At 43.7% G+C, this 19,048-nt stretch overlaps 1 protein-coding gene across 1 annotated transcript; it reads right to left on the bottom strand.

Annotated features, from left to right (window-relative positions):
- Positions 1-9,051: 9,051 nt before the first annotated feature.
- Positions 9,052-12,697, bottom strand: LOC123135573 (2-oxoisovalerate dehydrogenase subunit beta 1, mitochondrial). Its single transcript, XM_044554688.1, has 9 exons — positions 12,211-12,697; positions 11,568-11,679; positions 10,987-11,022; positions 10,644-10,703; positions 10,236-10,293; positions 10,009-10,106; positions 9,679-9,768; positions 9,463-9,531; positions 9,052-9,388 (listed from the first exon to the last, which is right to left on the bottom strand). The coding sequence occupies exons 1-9, from the start codon at positions 12,423-12,425 to the stop codon at positions 9,284-9,286; spliced, it is 843 nt and encodes a 280-aa protein (XP_044410623.1). The 5' UTR covers positions 12,426-12,697; the 3' UTR covers positions 9,052-9,283.
- Between the last annotated feature and the right edge of the window lie 6,351 nt (positions 12,698-19,048).

Raw genomic sequence — 19,048 nt, forward strand, 5'->3', positions numbered from 1 at the left:
TTTGATTTTGACAGATGAGATTAAAAAATCTAAAAGTTACGTGCAACATTATTAGTTAGACATATTATGCATCTGACACGTATAGGCATGATCACGTACTAGAGAAGCAAATACTAGCCACATCCAGACTCTAAGACACGTATAACCATGACCATGTACTAGAAAAAAAGTGCACTATCCAGAGGGAGGGAACTTTTGGTCTATGGGTGTATATACACCCTATATGCAAAAAAAAATTAGTAATTCAATCAAAAGTCGAAAATTCCTGAAAATATTTTTGAAATAAACTTGACCTTCTATTGTACTCGTGAGAAAATAAATCCACAAAAAAATATCCCTTTGACTTCTTTTCAAAAAAGACAAATTTTTGGCTAAAATAGTGTGAATAGTGACCTATAATAGCAAATAAAATTGGGTTAATTATCCTTTTGCCCTTAGTGGTGTCCATCTGCTCAGTTTTGCCCTCAGATGCAAATTGTGCTCAGTTTTGCCCCTAGTCCGTGCGCACCGACTCGTTCCGTGAACTCTGCCGTCTCCGTCAGGTCAACCTTTTGACTCGGCCCTTACAGGTGGGACCAGGCGGCAGAAACGGCCAATTTTATTCAGACCGTTGCACGCGTGGCTTGTGGGACCCAGCAAAGAGCCGTTGAGCAGAGAGCCGTTGGCGGGTGTGCTATATAAGCGGGCGACAGCGGCGGTGACCACGGCGACAGAGAGCACGACGGTGACCACGGCGAGAGAGAGAGCACAGCGGCGGGAAGCTAGCTGTGGAGGGCGCGGTGGTGGGAAGCTAGCAGTGGAGGGCGCGGCGGCGTTGAAATCCCTTTCGGCTTCGAGCTCCATGTCTTCCTCAAGCTCCCGCGCCACCTCACGGATGCAGAGCCGGGCGCGTGTGGACATGCCTGTCTTGTCTGTCCGCGGTGCCGGGCGGGCGTTGATCGAAGGGTTTCTCATAAACCGAGGAACCAGAATCGTCTGTTCTACGTGTGCAGCGAGAATGGGGTAAGAATCGGGGCAATTGCACCATTTTCGTTGTCGGGATGTTTGAGCAATGGGTTGATCTGTTTGGTGTTCATGCAGGTGACATGCTTCTTTCTTTGGGTCGATGCTCTGGCCAAGACTCTGATGAATGAACTACAAGAAGAGCATGAAGAATGGTTGCGCATGCTGCCACGAACGGCAGTGGCCACACCACGAGCTCCGGAAGAAGAGATGGATGGCGAAGCACGCACTGACAGAGAGCTAGCTATTGAGCTTAGGATGTTGAAGAAGAAGGTTAGGAAGCTTGAAGATCAAGCACTACCAATACCCATTTGCAAATACTTTTGGGCATTTGTAGGTATGGTAATCGCACTGGTTGTAATGTTGAAAATGTATGGAAAGGCATGAATTATGAAGGAATTTGTAATCTTGAAATTGTTTGAGAAATTCACCTAGTTTAAATGTTGGTTAAAGTTGTTTAAATGTTGAAACAAAAAGAGAAGAAGTGACCAACATTTAAATATGTTGGAAAAAAAAGAGAAGAAATTAGGAATTCATAAACTTTTGATCAATGAAATGCAGCTCTCTGCTCTGCCTTTCTGTCCAAAAAAAAGGTTGCTCTTGGGCCAAATTCAGAGCGTAGAGCCAAGTGCAGGCTAGACTAATGGGCCGACTGCATTCAATTAGAACCATTCAGGGGTTTTCTTGCGTATTTTTCTGTTTTCTTTTCTGATTTAATTTAGGCAGTAAATCATAATGCTGAAACTTTTTGTGGAAGCTAATTGAATTATTCCGGAGCCAAACAATTAAGGTTAGAAATTTTTTGGAGCTGTTAATTAATCCAATTCAAATACACTGTGATTTAAATCAAAGACCAAAATGTCATGGAAAATGTGCCTCAGCTCTGGTAGAGGTTTACGCCAGGTGCCAAAATAAATGAACATTTTTTAAGGGCATTACATTGAGAAAAACATAATATGTCCAAAAAAATGAAGGGTGGAAAATGCACAAAAAAATTGGTGCGGCTGGGGACTCGAACCCAGGACCGCGTGGGTTTGTGGTGTTTAGGGCTGGGCTGGTAACCACTAGGACAGATGGCAAGACTTTGACATGGGTAGGGAAGGAAGGTATACATAGTGAGACTGTGATTTTTTTTATAAAAAAATAGTGAGACCGTGAATGTTTGCACACGCGTGAGAGTGGTTTTCCTTTGTTTTGCACTTAAATTTTGGAGGGTTGGAAGGTTGAAAATGTATGTTGCACTACCACATGATTTTGGTCAGAGTGGCACTTGGTTTAGGGTTAGAGTGGCACTTGGTTTAGGATTTAAAGGAAATAAATTTGCATGTTAGTTCATGACTTTTTGTTTGAATGAAACAGAGGGCTTCTCACCCCTCCGAAAACCACAAGTTCTCGAACTTCATGACTTGTTTAGGAAAGAAATGATAAGTTTGGGCACGGACATTTTTAACACACATAATAAGATGGAACACACCGTACCATTACAATAACTTAGATAAGCTCACGGACAGTTCACGGACACATGATGAAACATGACACGACACGACACGACATAGAAAAGCAACAAAATAAAAAAACCAAACATGACGAGCTTGACTCCGGGCTTGAACATCTTCATCTTGACCTCCTTCTTCCACCTTGGCCGCGCGCGCCCCTTCAACACCGTCTTCATCTTCACGCCTCCTCCTCGTCGTCGTAGGGAAGGGAGTGCATCTGGCCTGGAGCGGGGAAGATGCGCTCGTAGTTGGTGTAGATGTTGTAGATGGTGAAGAAGATGGCCTCGCAGCCGCACCAAAAGACTTGGCCGAGGAGCTCGCGCGCGTCAAATGGGTTGGTGAAGGTGACCGTGAGCAGTAGGAGGATGCCGCCGCGGTCACAAACCTCATTGAGGGTGAACATCCTCGGCGAGCCCCGTGGGAGGTGGGCATAGCCGGCTCGGAGGAAGGCGCGGGTGAGTTCGACGGGACCCCTCCACCTTGAAATAGCCCACACACGGAGCTCCCTCTCCACGAGCACGCCCGGTGGGTAGCGCAGCTCCGGCACCACAGGCGGACGGCTGGAGGTCGGCCCGTTGAACTGCATCTTCTTCACTTGGTCTCGCTTGGGGAGGGCTCGGTCGCTTGGGTGTTTGAAGTTGGAGAGAATCGGATCTGGCTTGTGGGTGGGAGAGGAAGAGAGGCACCCCATTTATAGGCCTGTGGGTGGGAGAGGAAGAGAGAAAGGATGAGAACGGTGCGTGTGTGAATCCGGACGCGTGTGTGTATCCGTTACGTTTTGCACAATTAAATGTTTGCACGAAAACGATGCATCTTTGACCGGGCAGTGCATGTGAATCGCTGCCCTGAACCACTGCCGCCCTGAACCACCTAGCTCGCCTCGCTAGCCTAGCTCGCCTAGCGCGCCTCACTCGCCTCACTCGCATGCATGCACGTCGCCGCCTCCCACGCATGCGCAAACCCACGTAGCCGCCTCCATGCATGCAAGGCCTGGAAAGGCTGAGACGGGCTATTTACCGCGGACTCAGGCCTAGACAACGCGACGGCCCAACGGTCCATCCAGCGCGGCCGATATTTGTTAAAAAACAATCTCCCAGCCAATCAGATTGCATCTCGCGGATCGCCCCCCTCCTCCCGCAGATTCCTTCTAGAAGGGTTAGATCGACGGTCCTTATTCAGCGCTAGGGTTAGAGGGGTTTGGGAGGGGTTTGGAGTAGTCAAAGCTATGTTTGACCAGATTTCAAATGAGCATAATAAATTAAATAAAAAACAGAAAAATGAAAAACCTGCGCACATAGTCTTCTTATGTCATATAGTAACGATTTAAGTTGATAAACAAGCTTTACATATATTTAAATGATAAGTTCATGTGTATTGTATGATATCTCGAGTATCTCAAACTCTCTTGTATGAAGTGAAGAGATGTGTTTTGGGGAAATGAACATGAAAATTTCAAAAAACTCACCACAGCTTCATTTTGGAGTGACTAAGAAGGATCTAGGCTTAGTTTTTCATTTTGATGTTTTACACTTGTTTAAATCTTGGTCAAAGTTAAGTTTGACCAGAATTCAAATGAGCAAAACAAATTAAAAAAAATCAAAAAATGGAAAAACCAGCGCACATAGTCTATACATATATAATATATGTGTAGGAAAGTTATTTGGCTGATTTAGATAAGGTCGAAAAAAACCTTGCTTAGAAATGAGGCCGTTTACCCTACCTTTGGACCCCTCTTTTTAGCACATTTTTCATGAAAATTTCAAAAACCTCACCACAACTTCATTTTGGATTGACTAAGAAGTATCCAGGCTTAGTTTTTCATTTTGATGTTTTAGACTTGTTTAAATCTTGGTCAAAGTTAGGTTTGACCAGAATTTAAATGAGCAAAACAAAATTCAAAAAAATCAAAAAAAGAAAAAACAATGTGCTCATTCAAACATCATCCAACAGATATTTAAACATCATGTCAAACATACTTCTAACATAGGTCCAACATCATCCAACAGAAATACAACATGTCAAGTGATAAATGTTTCATAATACAACATCATTCCTTATTCATAATGTTTCATAATTGTTCATAGATAGCGTTGGGGCTTCTGTCTGTTCCTTGAGCTTCTTGCCATCACTTTGCTCCTCGTGCACCTTGTGCTCATTGTTTCTTCTCTTCTTCTCTTGGTTGTCGGTACCTTGCGCGTCTTCTTCAAACCTACCATAGAGCTGTGCAAAACATAAATGGTAATGAGATCATGTCAAGTGATACATGTACAGTAGTATTTGACCCTTGCAAAATTTACATACCTAGCAGAACTCACAACAACAGAAGGTTGGTCACCATTTGGAGCCTCACCATCTGTCTCCAGCACACCATAGGCAACTGGAAATACAAAACTATGTGCATCAACTGCACAAGCTGCTACTAACTATCCTTTAAACCTCCCTGTGAGAAAAGTGGCATCAATAGCCAAATAAGGCCTGCAGCCTGCCAAAAAACCCCGGCGACAAGCCTCAAAGCAGACAAAAACCCTTCTAAAGCATTCCTTGGTCTTTGTCACTCCCCTAAATGTGTACTCCACGGTGTGGTGATCAATATCTACAATACTACCTGGGCTTGTCCTCTCCACTTCACCTTTGAATGAATACAACAATTGAAAACTTTCCTGCCAGTTACCATAAATAGAATCCATAGCATGTTGTTTACCATTGAATAACCTCATGTATGGTAAATCTATCTTGAACTTATCTTTGATGTTCTTCTGCAATTCCTTTGGACCCACTTGCTGGTTTTTTTTCACCCACTACTTCTTCTGCCATCCATCTTGACTTGGCTCTACTGATTGTATCCTTCCTAAGGGTTGATTCCTGGCATGTGTGCTTAAAAGGGTTCACTTTGACCTGAACATTAGTGCTATTCCGCATTTTAGATGCAAGCAGCCTCCATGGACAACCCTCAGTCGGACAGTGCACTCTGTAACGTACTTGATCGCTCTTGTCAACTTTGAAAGTACGTTCTACCTTGATGCAGTATGTCACAAGTGCATTTCTACACTCATTCATGGATGCAAAAACTGTACCTTCTTCCATTTGAGGGTTCAAAGGGTCCCATTCAATAGCTACAAGGTCTTCGTCCTCACCCATCGCGTCATCATCCACACGGACTGCATTGTGAGCCTCATCTTGGTTTTCAGTCCGAGGTGCCCGTCGTAAATTCTGAATAACATCAGAATATAGCTTCTCTTCATCAACCCCGGAATTGTAGCCATCAGGCTCCACTTCAAGGGGGACCCTACTGCTGTTGCCCACACTTGTCGAGCCACCACGTCGCTGTGCACCAACTGAACTGTTCTGGCTAGAGATGCCATTACGACGACTTGGTTCTCCCCGAGATGTTGCACCCGCCATCCTAGGTCCAAATGCCTGCTCAAGCACATCAACTTGCAGCCTCACATGAAAATTATCTTTCTCTTTATGCCTAACAAACATGGTAGCTAGCTCTTCATCATTACTAACTGTCACCCAATTCTTTTCCCCATCATAGTATTTGTATACCACTTCATCAAGCAAACCCCAAGGATATTGGCTACAAATTACCTCCCCAAATTGTCTGAAACTCCAATTACTAGCCATTGGCAACCGATAATCAAAACCTCCTTGGTATTTCTTCTTATCCTTTGCATCGAACATGTACCGGTCCCTTCTAATGTGCACCATGAAAGCAAACCGCAACTCCATCCTAACCGGCGAAAAACAGAGACGCAATCAGCACACTAATTGGGCAAACCTACTCGAATCGAGTGTTCAAATGCACAACTAAGCTCAATCTAAACAAGAGACGAGACTTACCCCTCGGGAACCCAGTCGTGGACGCGGCGGATCTCCGGCCCGTTGCCTGCCTCGCCAAATACTCCGGGGTCGCCGCTGCTCACCATTTCGCCCTAGGGTTCTTCCTCCTAGTTCAAATAGCTCCAGCAGCCCCCCACCTTTGAGCGCTCCGGCGGGGCGCACGGAATGAGGCCGCGCCGCGGATCGAGCAGGTGGCGGGCGCCCCACCTGTGGCGTCGCAGGAAGGTGGTGGGCGTCACAGGTAGCTGTGGAGCGTAGGCGCAGGGAGGTAGCGGCGGAGCAGGCCGTGCAGCTGGTGGCGGGGCAGGTGCTGGCCGCGGCGCAGGTGGCGGCGGCGGTGGCGCAGGACAGCCGGCCGGGCGGATGGGTGTGAGCTACAAATGATTTGGGGATTTAGTTGCACGGGCCTACATGTCAGCTCCGGACCCACGTCCACACGGTCCCACGTGTAAGCTCCGGACCCACAACTACTAACGCCGGCGGACGGAATGGACTCAAATATGGCCGTTTGGCCTCGTCGTAGTTGCTGTGCTCGGACTGGGGGCAAAACTGAGGACAATTCGCATCTAAGGGCAAAACTGAGCACATGGACACCACTGAGGGCAAAAGGATAATTAACCCAATAAATTTTGTCTTTTTTGCTGTGAAGTCAACTTTTGTTTTTTTTTCATCCAGATTTTTTTACTAGTGCAAAAGTAAGTCAAGTGTTTTATCAAAATAGTTCTTACCTATTTTGACTTTTAAAATAAAAAAAAAATTCCCATATAGGGTGTATATACATGCAGGTTCCAAAGTGTATTTCCCACTATCCAGATCCGTACTCTAAATAGAAAACATGCATCCATCATGCAAAATAAGGACTCACATATATATACCAAACCAAACGCAATGTTTCACTCCGATAAAACAGCGCAAAAATACACGACACCATCATCTCTTTTTGTGTGCATCATTATGGTACAGTGGGACATCGGCTGTTCACAAAGCCAACAATTTCAAGGACACACTCCCACTTATGCACGGCTACGTTGATAGCCAGTCAGAAGCCATTGGTCACCTTACATCTAGAAAGAAATGATTACATTATTTTGATCTGTACTATCAGCAGCAACAAGCTGGCTGGAAGATTATTTCAGTTTTTTTGGGGCAAACTCCATATCCACGTGTTTTATCTCCCACTTCCTCTGTTCCTAAATATATTACGTTTTGGTAGTTCATTTTGAACTACCAAAACAGCACATATTATATGTAAACGAAGGGAGTACATGTTTATTTGATATACTGATAATCCACCTCACTATGGTACTAATCGATTCAGTTATTTAATATTGGAGAAATTGTGCGTCAAACTTTCCCATGGAGAGAGAGAGAGAGAGAGAGAGAGAGAGAGAGATCTACTACCAGATACACGCACACAAACTATGTATGAGTCCAATCTCTAGCTTGACGCTTTCGTGTACCACGAGCCGAAAATCCCAAGTGAATCAAAAGCTTTATGTAGCTCAGTTAGGAAAAACATTGAAATTATTTTAATTATAAATACAAACGAATGCTCACTATATACCATTAAAATTATCATGAATAAAAATAACTGTATATGGACTACCCAACAAGGATAAATATGTAGTGGATTTGCATTTATATATTTTACCTAACAAGCAAAAATAATTCATAATAAATTCGTACATATATGTGCAACATACATACATGTGCACTGTGATATTGTTTCCTAAAAGTTATAAAGCCTACAAGCAGGAATGCAGGATTATCTTCTTACATTTGAAATTTTTATGCTCCATGCAGCCCAGGTGGAAAACAGCGCACTCACTACACAGTCCATTGTATATCAGGTCTCCAACTCCCTATATGTTTCACCTCTATCTATCTGGATAGTTTCGGCAGAGCAAGAAGGCAAGCAAGCTGATAAGGTAACCTAGGTAGACACATCAAATTATTTAGAAAGCAGTTTTGCCTAAATATTAAAAGTTAGCATTCGCAGATCAAATGTATCTCTGCTCCATGACGGATATGAATGATAACCTATTTGCTATTGCTAGGACACTCGCATATCCGCTCGCCATGAATTAATCATATGTATGTATTAAATAACTAAGTGTGAGAAGCATACACTATACCGCCACCAAAATAAAACAAAATGTTTAACTGATGGTAGTCTGAGATCTCTTTTGTTTGTCTTGGACACAAGGCTTTTACATTTACTACATTCAATGTAGTTCATGGTAGACTTTCATTTCAATATCACGATGCTAAAAAAGCATAGTGGATCCATTTGGTAATGTTCACAAAATATATACACACTTCTATATTAGGAATCCATCATATTCTGCTAGACTGCTTCTGGCCATAATCAATGATAGCATGTCATTCACTTTGAAAATGGAAAAAAAATCCAGCTTAAAAGAAATTACGAGCAACAAGTCAAACTAGGAGGGTTGACAAAATAGACAAGTCAACACAATATCTAACACCAAAGAATATAAAATTAAGAAGAGGCACAAGAAGATAGAATCACATCATAGTAGAGAAATGAGAGACTTGATTGAATGTTTTGAAAAGAACAATAAAACATGTTGGCAATTGCTTAGACTTTGATCGATAATCAATGGACATTGAGAAAAAAACATCCATTGAATAACTTGGTGGCATTGCCCATGACATGGTACTGGCTCCAAGACATCACTCCAAAATATAATGGGGTAAGAAATATCTAAAAAATATATTATGGGGAAGATACATACAAATAGTCGAGGACGAATATATGAGGAACAAATGGACAGCAAAGTGAACAATATTCTTGGTTTTACACAACGAACCGGCATGGAAAAATGCTACAAGTCTTCTACTGGTTCCCCTTACCAAGTACCTGACACACTGCTAATGGAATATTTCTAACAGCATTAACTGAATTTTGCATTTAAGAACTAGCGTGAATAATTGACCTTTGAAGCATCTTCACATGCTTGTTCCAGCACTGCAAGTTGAGCTCCCCAACCAATAAGTGTTATATCACTTCCTTTGCGAATCACCTAAAGTATAAAAGTTGCATAAATATTTTGTTTCCACATCACTAAAACAATATAAAGGATAGAGATATACGCACTTCTGCCTGAGATAAAGGCAGCATATAGTCCCCCTCAGGAACTTCTTCAAGAGACAAACGGTACAGCCACTGTAAAAAAGAGAGGAAAGCTGCTTGTAAGAGCATTCTGCAACAATCAATTCAACAATGTACACCAGCAGTTCTCGTGCAATTATTCTACCACAGCGGTATATACAAGTCTTAACAAAGTGAGGAACTTTTCTAATTTTGCTCTACCTTTGGCTCGAAAAAGATGACCGGGTTTGGGTCACGAATGCTGGCCAACAACAGTCCCTTGGCCTCACGTGGACTTCGAGGTATGACAACCTGAAATTGCATTTTTCTTACTACTCAGGAAACAACAACAGAATTTGTATGTACAATTTCAAAAATGTCATAGAGCATCAAGCAGGAGTACCGGAAAATGTTGCTTGCTATTGTTATACTACCCGATTTTACAAATAAAATATCTTGGTCAACTAGACAATGTGGTTCCACTTGTATCCGAACTATTTACTGTAAATGATTGCCATTATTGGACAGAGAACGATAGATTTACAGACTAACCTTCAGGCCAGGAACATGGCAGAAGAAAGCCTCTGGTGACTGTGAATGGTAGTGACCACCATGTCCAACAGCACCATATGGAGATCGAATTGTTAAACCTAGAAAATAAGGGATGACAAGTTCAGGATGTTTAACTATTAAATAACATGAAAATCAGCATGGGACACGGAACGATCCATTTCAAAAGGGGAAAATAGTTTTTTTTCTGCACGGAAAAAAACAGTTACCTCCACAGTTAAATTCATTTCCACTTCGGTATCTGAATTTAGCTGCTTCGTTGACGATCTGCATGGAAATCGTATGAACAGGTTGGAACAAGACATTGATCAAACCGTATAAATTCAGTCAACTTGGCAATGGTCAAGAACTAAAATGGTTTTACAACTGAATGCAACAGTATCACTGCAGAGTCCAGAATTGAAGAGAAAGTATTGCAAATGCTTGCAGCACAAATATTTTACTAAGAAAGAGAAGCTCCAACTCTGGCAACAAGTAGGTAAAGTACTTCCTGCAACTGAGATACTAAGTAATATAATACAATGCAGTCCATATAGCAAATATTTAAAAGTGTCTGCTGTCCATAAGTGGAAGAACTCTAGTAGGTAAAATAATTCTGAATGGAACTAGAGACATGCCTGATCAAATGCTGGAAAGATATAATCTGCAAACTGGATTTCAGCAATAGCTCTATTGCCCTGCATGTTGAAGATAAGCAATAATATGAGGCTTCCGTTGCAAAGATGATAGAAGTGAATAGTGATTCACTGGCTTGCAAAAAGTTACTCAGTGATGCAAAGATTGTAAGGTTTCTTTTTTTCGGCCAAGGGTGGATAGTAAATCTTACATAATTACTAGTAAGATGAATGTTTTGAAACTGCTGAACTTGTAAAAAACTATCATGAACAAATTACTATTTGTAAATCAAGGAACCTCAAAAGTATTGTAACAAAGAAACACTCAATTTTCTCTTTGACTCACCATTGCTGCTAAGCCAATAGCAAATCCGGCAATACCCTGTTTGAGAAGAACTGGTCACTGGTCAGAACAGAGAATATAGCATGCACAATCACATTTAAGGCGTAGTAGTCCACTAGAATGCATCAAAACACGTCTGAATGTCAGAAAAAAATTCCAAAAACAGATGATGATATAACGATAATACACATATATCATAATACACAATTTCAAGTCCAACTCTTGTCTACAGTTTCATAAACAAAACAGAGAAGATAAATCGGACTGTGAATAGTACAAAAATAAGATCTGGTCCATCATTTTTGTTTTCAGAGTTGTGTGCTGGTTTTGGATCTGAAGAAAGTGTGGTATAGTATATGCATGTAGAATGAATGCTGCTTATTGTTTTTTTTTTCAGAACTTGCGTAATGCTGAATTAAGGAGTTAGTGCACTGGTACACCTAAGCCATATGAACTTCAGTATAGTTAACTCAAATGTATGTCTGCAGTCAAGCATGGCAAACTGCAAACACTAATTTTTTTCACATTTTACTGCAGCTTTGCCATATAAGCTTAATAAGCAGGTATGGGAAGCAAAGATGCACCTGTTCACACAGTGGTGTATTGAATACTCTTTGTTTCCCAAATCGATCAGCTAGCCCTGTTGTGCAGCGAAAGACGCCGCCAAAACCCACATCCTCTCCAAAGACATAAGAGCTGTCAAAATGAAACCCATCTTCAGTTCACTGGAACGCGTGTATAACTAACTGAAATTGAACTTGATCTGGGAATGTTCAGATAAGCCATTGCTTTCTCACAGCTTACAAAATAATACTATCGATTACACATTTCCCTAGAGTCAATAGTCCAAAGCAAATAGAAATCCTTCGTCCTAGCACAGTCATTTGCCAAAAACGTATTACTGCACTTTAAATTACAATATTATGACTGTCCAAACAAACATCATCCCCAATTAAGGGAGCAAACAAGCAAAAAACCATATACATTACACACTTATCATTCATTTCCCTCCGAACGTATAATCGTACTGAATGCAACAGCTATTACTACTAACTTGTATTGTATCTATTTTTTCTTTAATTTTATTAAGAGCTCGTATTCTACTGGGAACACTAGTATACTGACACTGACACGGTGTACAACAGAAATGTTGACAGCGGAACATATTATTACAGCAAAAAGAAATGTGAAATTATCAGATAATTTAGGACCAGCGGGTGGCCTCACCGCGGATCGGTGTCGAGCGCGATGTGGAGCGCCTGGTTGACGGCGGTGAACAGGTTCACCGCCTTCCCCCCTCCCCCATCTCCCCTCTCCGCCGCCCCCGCCGGAGCAGCAGCGGCGGCGGCGGCGGCGCTGTCGGAGAAGCGTCTGCTCCCGCCAATCCCCGCCGCTCCGGCGCTCCTCCTCCCCGCCACCTCCCTTAAAGCTCTCGTGGCCATCGAAGCCTCACGAAGGGGAAGCGGGCTCTTCGCCGCCGCTCTCTCCTATGAGGACGGCTTACCTGGTGACGGATTCTGCTGGGTGGTGGCGGACGGGAGCTCGCGGGAGAACCGGCCGATCTGGGGAAGGGAGGGGCGAGGCCGGCAGCTGCTCGGCAGTGGTTCTCGCCGGGATTTGGGAACTGGAGGAGGAATTGGGTTTGGGGATGAGCGGAGAGAGCCCGGGGGGGAGGGGGGAGTGAGGTGGGAGAGATTCAGACGTTTTTCATTCATCAGCAAGATAGGCACGCACTCGGCTTGCCACGCAGGCCACACACGCACATGTTTGTGAGTAATTAACACGTGTTAATCATGATGGGGGAATATTTTTCCCTTATCTACCCAACATCGTCCCAACCGGATAGACTTTGATGGATTGCACGAGGCTCAAACCCTAGCCGCCGCAGCAGCAGCTTCCCTGCATGCGGACGCCTCGGCCCCCCCTCCTCTTCCCTGTCCGGCAGGGTCGGTGGTCGGTAAGGGCATGTACTCCCTCCGTCTGAAAATACTTGTCATCAAAATTGATGAAAATGGATGTATCTATAATTAAAATACATCTAGATACATTCATTTCAATGACAAGTATTTCCGGACGGAGGGAGTACAATGGAGGCATCACCTTACTACTGCCTCACCTCTTCCACCTAGATAAATTTGAATGAACCTATGGTGTATGTGACAATCACTCAACGGAGGCTAGTGTGTTGATGTCATTATCATACTTTTTTCTCTCACCCACTTTTCAACACATGCAACCTCCACTGCATGCAAACAGTACATCACCACAGTGTGGTCCTGGACAAAGCATAGCTATGAAAGCTCACACTGTGTCGCCTCAGCGGCTGCCTGGTAGCTTTTGTCAGTGAGGAGCCGATCTCTTCTGCAGGAGTCCGTTTTCCTATGCAAGCAATAGGTTCAGCGGACGTGGCGTTTGGCAGGATGATGTGGCTCATGGGCCACCGGTCCAGCGTGGCCCGTTGGCCATGCCCAAAGAGGAGTGGGGATCCATCTATCTCGTTTTCTTTTTCTTAGGTTTTTGTTTCCCTGACAACATCGACGAGGTGGTGACGGTGATGACATGTTGTTAGATCTCTCGATACCTCGGCGACGTCCGGTCCGGCGTTGACGAAGTGCCTATGCGATTTTGTGTCCCACGATATGTTGGTTCTCTTTAGATCTTGGCGTCTGGTGTGTCTTTCGAGGAGAGTTATTGGTTTAGCTATTGATGCGACTATTTCGGCATCTTGTACCGTGTTGTTCTGTGGCATGATTCGGTTTCATGAACTCCCTGAACGGGTGATGATGAATTGCATACCCGTACTAAGTGGGATGACATGCTCCAACGATGATGCTTCAGCGATTTCTAGATATCAGCTAAAAGGGCGGGTGTCGATTACGGTCTTCAAAGTCTGGTATGGTAAAGGTGTTTGTAGGTGTCTTTTTCTTTTACTGTTCGTTCTGTGTAATTTCCAATCTTCGGCGGGCGACGTACAATCGAAGAAACAAAAAGGCTAGTATGATTTCTAGTGTAGTTTTACCTTTTTTTTACTAGTTGTTCTACATTTAGTTGTTTGTCCATTGTACTAGCTTTTGTTTCCCTTATTAATCAAATGTAATATGCCCCCGGGGTGTCTTTTCTCAAAGGAAAAATTGTTGCTCCCTGCAACCGTTGCGGCGGTTTTCTCTCTCGAACCGATGCCCACGCAAACGTAATACAAGTTTCATTGTTGCTCATTGTCTCCCATTTTATTTTTTCTCTCTCGGACGACAGTTGCACACATGCTCCTGCAGCCGCCGCGGTGGCGCATATGCCACTCAAACTCTACTAGTTGGAGTGCCCAGAACACCTCCCAAAAGTACAATACGAAAGTTTGAAGTGAATTTCCGACGTGTCCAGATTCTGAGGTCAGTTCCCGAGCACACTCCGGCTGGTACCAATCACTGATGTCAAGTTAGAACACAGGCTGGAGGTGACACCGGATTTCGGGGTCGGTTCCGAGGTCTCCGGATGCCAAAGCTACTTGCTGGGTGATTTTCAGCTGATATCAGAGGCTCTCTTAGTCAGATGAAGCCTACGCCGAGGTGGCAACGGATTCCGAAGCTCCCTGAAGTTGGCCACAAAGCTTTCAAACAGTGTAAAGAAGCCTAATGTGGATAAAATGAAGTGACACATATATCTTCCAAAGAGGATATATGGTGGAAATAGAAAATATTTAGAATATGGCTATCTTGGTGGCGGGGATGTCTATAGGAATGTACCAAGATGAGTTCCATCGTATATCCCACCATCATAGATCCCTGGAGATACCCCTCTTAATAGTGCGACTTTTCTACGACTCAAATGAAACTGAAAAGCCTTCGAGTCTTCACAAAACTAACACATTTTCCTTTTCAAATTAGGGTGCCATCCATCTCCCTAACCACCGAACAACGAACGTACTAAGATAAACTTGATAAACCATATTAGTCCTCACTAAGCCCATTGTCATCAACACCAGAATACCATTGGGGAAGAATGCACTTTCACCAGGCCACAATCAAAGTCTCTTAGGACCTTGTTCCTACCATTAAAGAGGGTCATGTGTGTGCTAAGGAGAGGATCTATAGCAAGCTCCCTCCCTCCTTTGTTTTGGGGTTACAAAAAAAGAATCCAATGGAGAGAGAGAGAGAGAGAGAGAGAGAAGGTTAAGAGAAAGGATTAAGGCGTTCGCAACCAGGAGATCAGAAAAAGGAAGGTGTCGAAACCTGAAGGAAATATGCCCTAGAGGCAATAATAAAGTTATTATTTATTTCCTTATTTCATGATAAATGTTTATTATTCATGCTATAATTGTATTAACCGGAAACATAATACATGTGTGAATACATAGACAAACAGAGTGTCACTAGTATGCCTCTACTTGACTAGCTCGTTAATCAAAGATGGTTATGTTTCCTAACCATGAACAATGAGTTGTTATTTGATTAACGAGGTCACATCATTAGTTGAATGATCTGATTGACATGACCCATTCCATTAGCTTAGCACACGATCATTTAGTATGTTGCTATTGCTTTCCTCATGACTTATACATGTTCCTATGACTATGAGATTATGCAACTCCTGTTTGCCGGAGGAACACTTTGGGTGCTACTAAACGTCACAACGTAACTGGGTGATTATAAAGGAGCATTACAGGTGTCTCCAAAGGTAGATGTTGGGTTGGCGTATTTCGAGATTAGGATTTGTCACTCCGATTGTCGGAGAGGTATCTCTGGGCCCTCTCGGTAATACACATCACATAAGCCTTGCAAGCATTACAACTAATATGTTAGTTGTGAGATGATGTATTACGGAACGAGTAAAGAGACTTGCCGGTAACGAGATTGAACTAGGTATTGGATACCGACGATCGAATCTCGGGTAAGTAACATACCGATGACAAAGGGAACAACGTATGTTGTTATGCGGTCTGACCGATAAAGATCTTCGTAGAATATGTAGGAGCCAATATGGGCATCCAGGTCCCGCTATTGGTTATTGACCGGAGACATGTCTCGGTCATGTCTACATTGTTCTCGAACCCGTAGGGTCCGCACGCTTAAGGTTACGATGACAGTTATATTATGAGTTTATGAGTTTTGATGTACCGAAGGAGTTCGGAGTCCCGGATGAGATCGGGGACATGACGAGGAGTCTCGAAATGGTCGAGACGTAAAGATCGATATATTGGACGACTATATTCGGACATCGGAAAGGTTCCGAATGATTCGGGTATTTTTCGGAGTATCGGGTAATTACGGGAGAAGTAATGGGCCTTGATGGGCTTTAGTAGGAAGAGGAAAAAGGCTGCTGCGCCCCCCCTCCCCTTTGGTCCGAATTGGACTAGGGAAAGGAGGGCCGGCCACCTCTCCTTCTCCTCCTATTCCTTCTCCCTTCCTCCCCTCTTGGTGGACTCCTACTAGGACTTGGAGTCCTAGTAGGACTCCCTATCCTGGCCGCACCTTTGCCTTGGCCGGCCTCCTCCTCCTCCATCCTTTATATACGGAGGCAGGGGGCACCTCTAGACACACAAGTTGATCCACGTGATCTGTTCCTTAGCCGTGTGCGGTGCCCCCTGCCACCATATACCTCGATAATACAGTAGCGGAGTTTAGGCGAAGCCCTGCTGCTGTAGTACATCAAGATCGTCACCACGCCGTCGTGCTGACGGAACTCTTCCCTGACGCTTTGCTGGATCGGAGTCCGGGGTCCGTCATCGAGCTGACCGTGTGCTCGACCTCGGAGGGGCCGTATTTTCGTGCTTGATCGGTTGGATCGTGAAGACGTACGACTACTTCCTCTACGTCGTGTCATCGCTTCCGCAGTCGGTCTGCGTTGGGTACGTAGACAATACTCTCCCCCTCGTTGCTATGCATCACATGATCTTGCGTGTGCGTAGGAAATTTTTGAAATTACTACGTTCCCCAACAGTGGCATCCGAGCCTAGGTTATTTATGTTGATGTTATATGCACGAGTAGAACACAAGTGAGTTGTGGACGATACAAGTCATACTGCCTACCAGCATGTCATACTTTGGTTCGGCGGTATTGTTGGACGAGACGACCCGGACCAACCTTACGTGTACGCTTACGCGAGACCGGTTCCCTCGACGTGCTTTGCACATAGATGGCTTGCGGGCGACTGTCTCTCCAACTTTAGTTGAACCGAGTGTGGCTACGCCCGGTCCTGGCGAAGGTTAAAACGGAGTCTATTTGACAAACTATCGTTGTGGTTTTGATGCGTAGGTGAGATTGGTTCTTACTTAAGCCCGTAGCAGCCACGTAAAACATGCAACAACAAAGTAGAGGACGTCTAACTTGTTTTTGCAGGGCATGTTGTGATGTGATATGGTCAAGGCATGATGCTGAATTTTATTGTATGAGATGATCATGTTTTGTAACCAAGTTATCGGCAACTGGCAGGAGCCATATGGTTGTCGCTTTATTGTATGCAATGCAATCGCGATGTAATGCTTTACTTTATTACTAAATGGTAGTGATAGTCGTGGAAGCATAAGATTGGCGAGACGACAACGATGCTACGATGGAGATCAAGGTGTCGCGCCGGTGACGATGGTGATCATGACGGTGCTTCGGAGATGGAGATCACAAGCACAAGATGATGATGGCCATATCATATCACTTATATTGATTGCATGTGATGTTTATCTTTTTATGCATCTTATCTTGCTTTGATTGACGGTAGCATTATAAGATGATCTCTCACTAAATTATCAAGAAGTGTTCTCCCTGAGTATGCACCGTTGCGAAAGTTCTTCGTGCTGAGACACCACGTGATGATCGGGTGTGATAGGCTCTACGTTCAAATACAACGGGTGCAAAACAGTTGCACACGCGGAATACTCAGGTTATACTTGACGAGCCAAGCATATACAGATATGGCCTCGGAACACGGAGACCGAAAGGTCGAGCGTGAATCATATAGTAGATATGATCAACATAGTGATGTTCACCAATGAAACTGCTCCATCTCACGTGATGATCGGACATGGTTTAGTTGATTTGGATCACGTGATCACTTAGAGGATTAGAGGGATGTCTATCTAAGTGGGAGTTCTTAAGTAATATGATTAATTGAACTTTAATTTATCATGAACTTAGTCCTGGTAGTATTAGCATATCTATGTTGTAGATCAATAGCTCGCGTTGTTGCTTTCATATGTTTATTCTGATATGTTCCTAGAGAAAATTGTGTTGAAAGATGTTAGTAGCAAAGATGCGGATTGGATCCGTGATCTGAGGTTTATCCTCATTGCTGCACAGAAGAATTATGTCCTTGATGCACCGCTAGGTGACGGACCTATTGCAGGAGCAGATGCAGACGTTATGAACGTTTGGCTAGCTCAATATGATGACTACTTGATAGTTTAAGTGCACCATGCTTAACGGCTTAGAATCGGGACTTCAAAGACGTTTTGAACGTCATGGACCATATGAGATGTTCCAGGAGTTGAAGCTAATATTTCAAGCAAATACCCGAGTTGAGAGATATGAAGTCTCCAACAAGTTCTATAGCTAAAAGATGGAGGAGAATCGCTCAACTAGTGAGCATGTGCTCAGATTGTCTGGGTACTACAATCGCTTGAATCAAGTGGGAGTTAATCTTCCAGATAAGATAGTGATTGACAGAATTCTCTAGTCACCATCACCAAGTTAGTAGAACTTCGTGATGAACTATGATATGCAAGGGATAACGGAAACGATTCCCAAGCTCTTCGTAATGCGGAAATTGACGAAGGTAGAAATCGAGAAAAACATCAAGTGTTGATGGTAGACAAGACCACTAGTTTCAAGAAAAGGGCAGAGGGAAGAAGGGGAACTTCAAGAAGAACAGCAAGCAAGTTGCTGCTCAAGTGAAGAAGCCCAAGTCTGGTCCTAAGCCTGAGACTAAGTGTTTCTACTGCAAAGGGACTGGTCACTGGAAGCGGAACTACCCCAAGTGATTGGCAGATAATAAGGATGGCAAAGTGAACATAAGTATATTTGATATACATGTTATTGATGTGTACTTTACTAGTGTTTATAGCAACCCCTCAGTATT

Source organism: Triticum aestivum, chromosome 6B, assembly GCF_018294505.1.
Source record: "Triticum aestivum cultivar Chinese Spring chromosome 6B, IWGSC CS RefSeq v2.1, whole genome shotgun sequence".
Lineage (NCBI taxonomy): Eukaryota > Viridiplantae > Streptophyta > Magnoliopsida > Poales > Poaceae > Triticum > Triticum aestivum.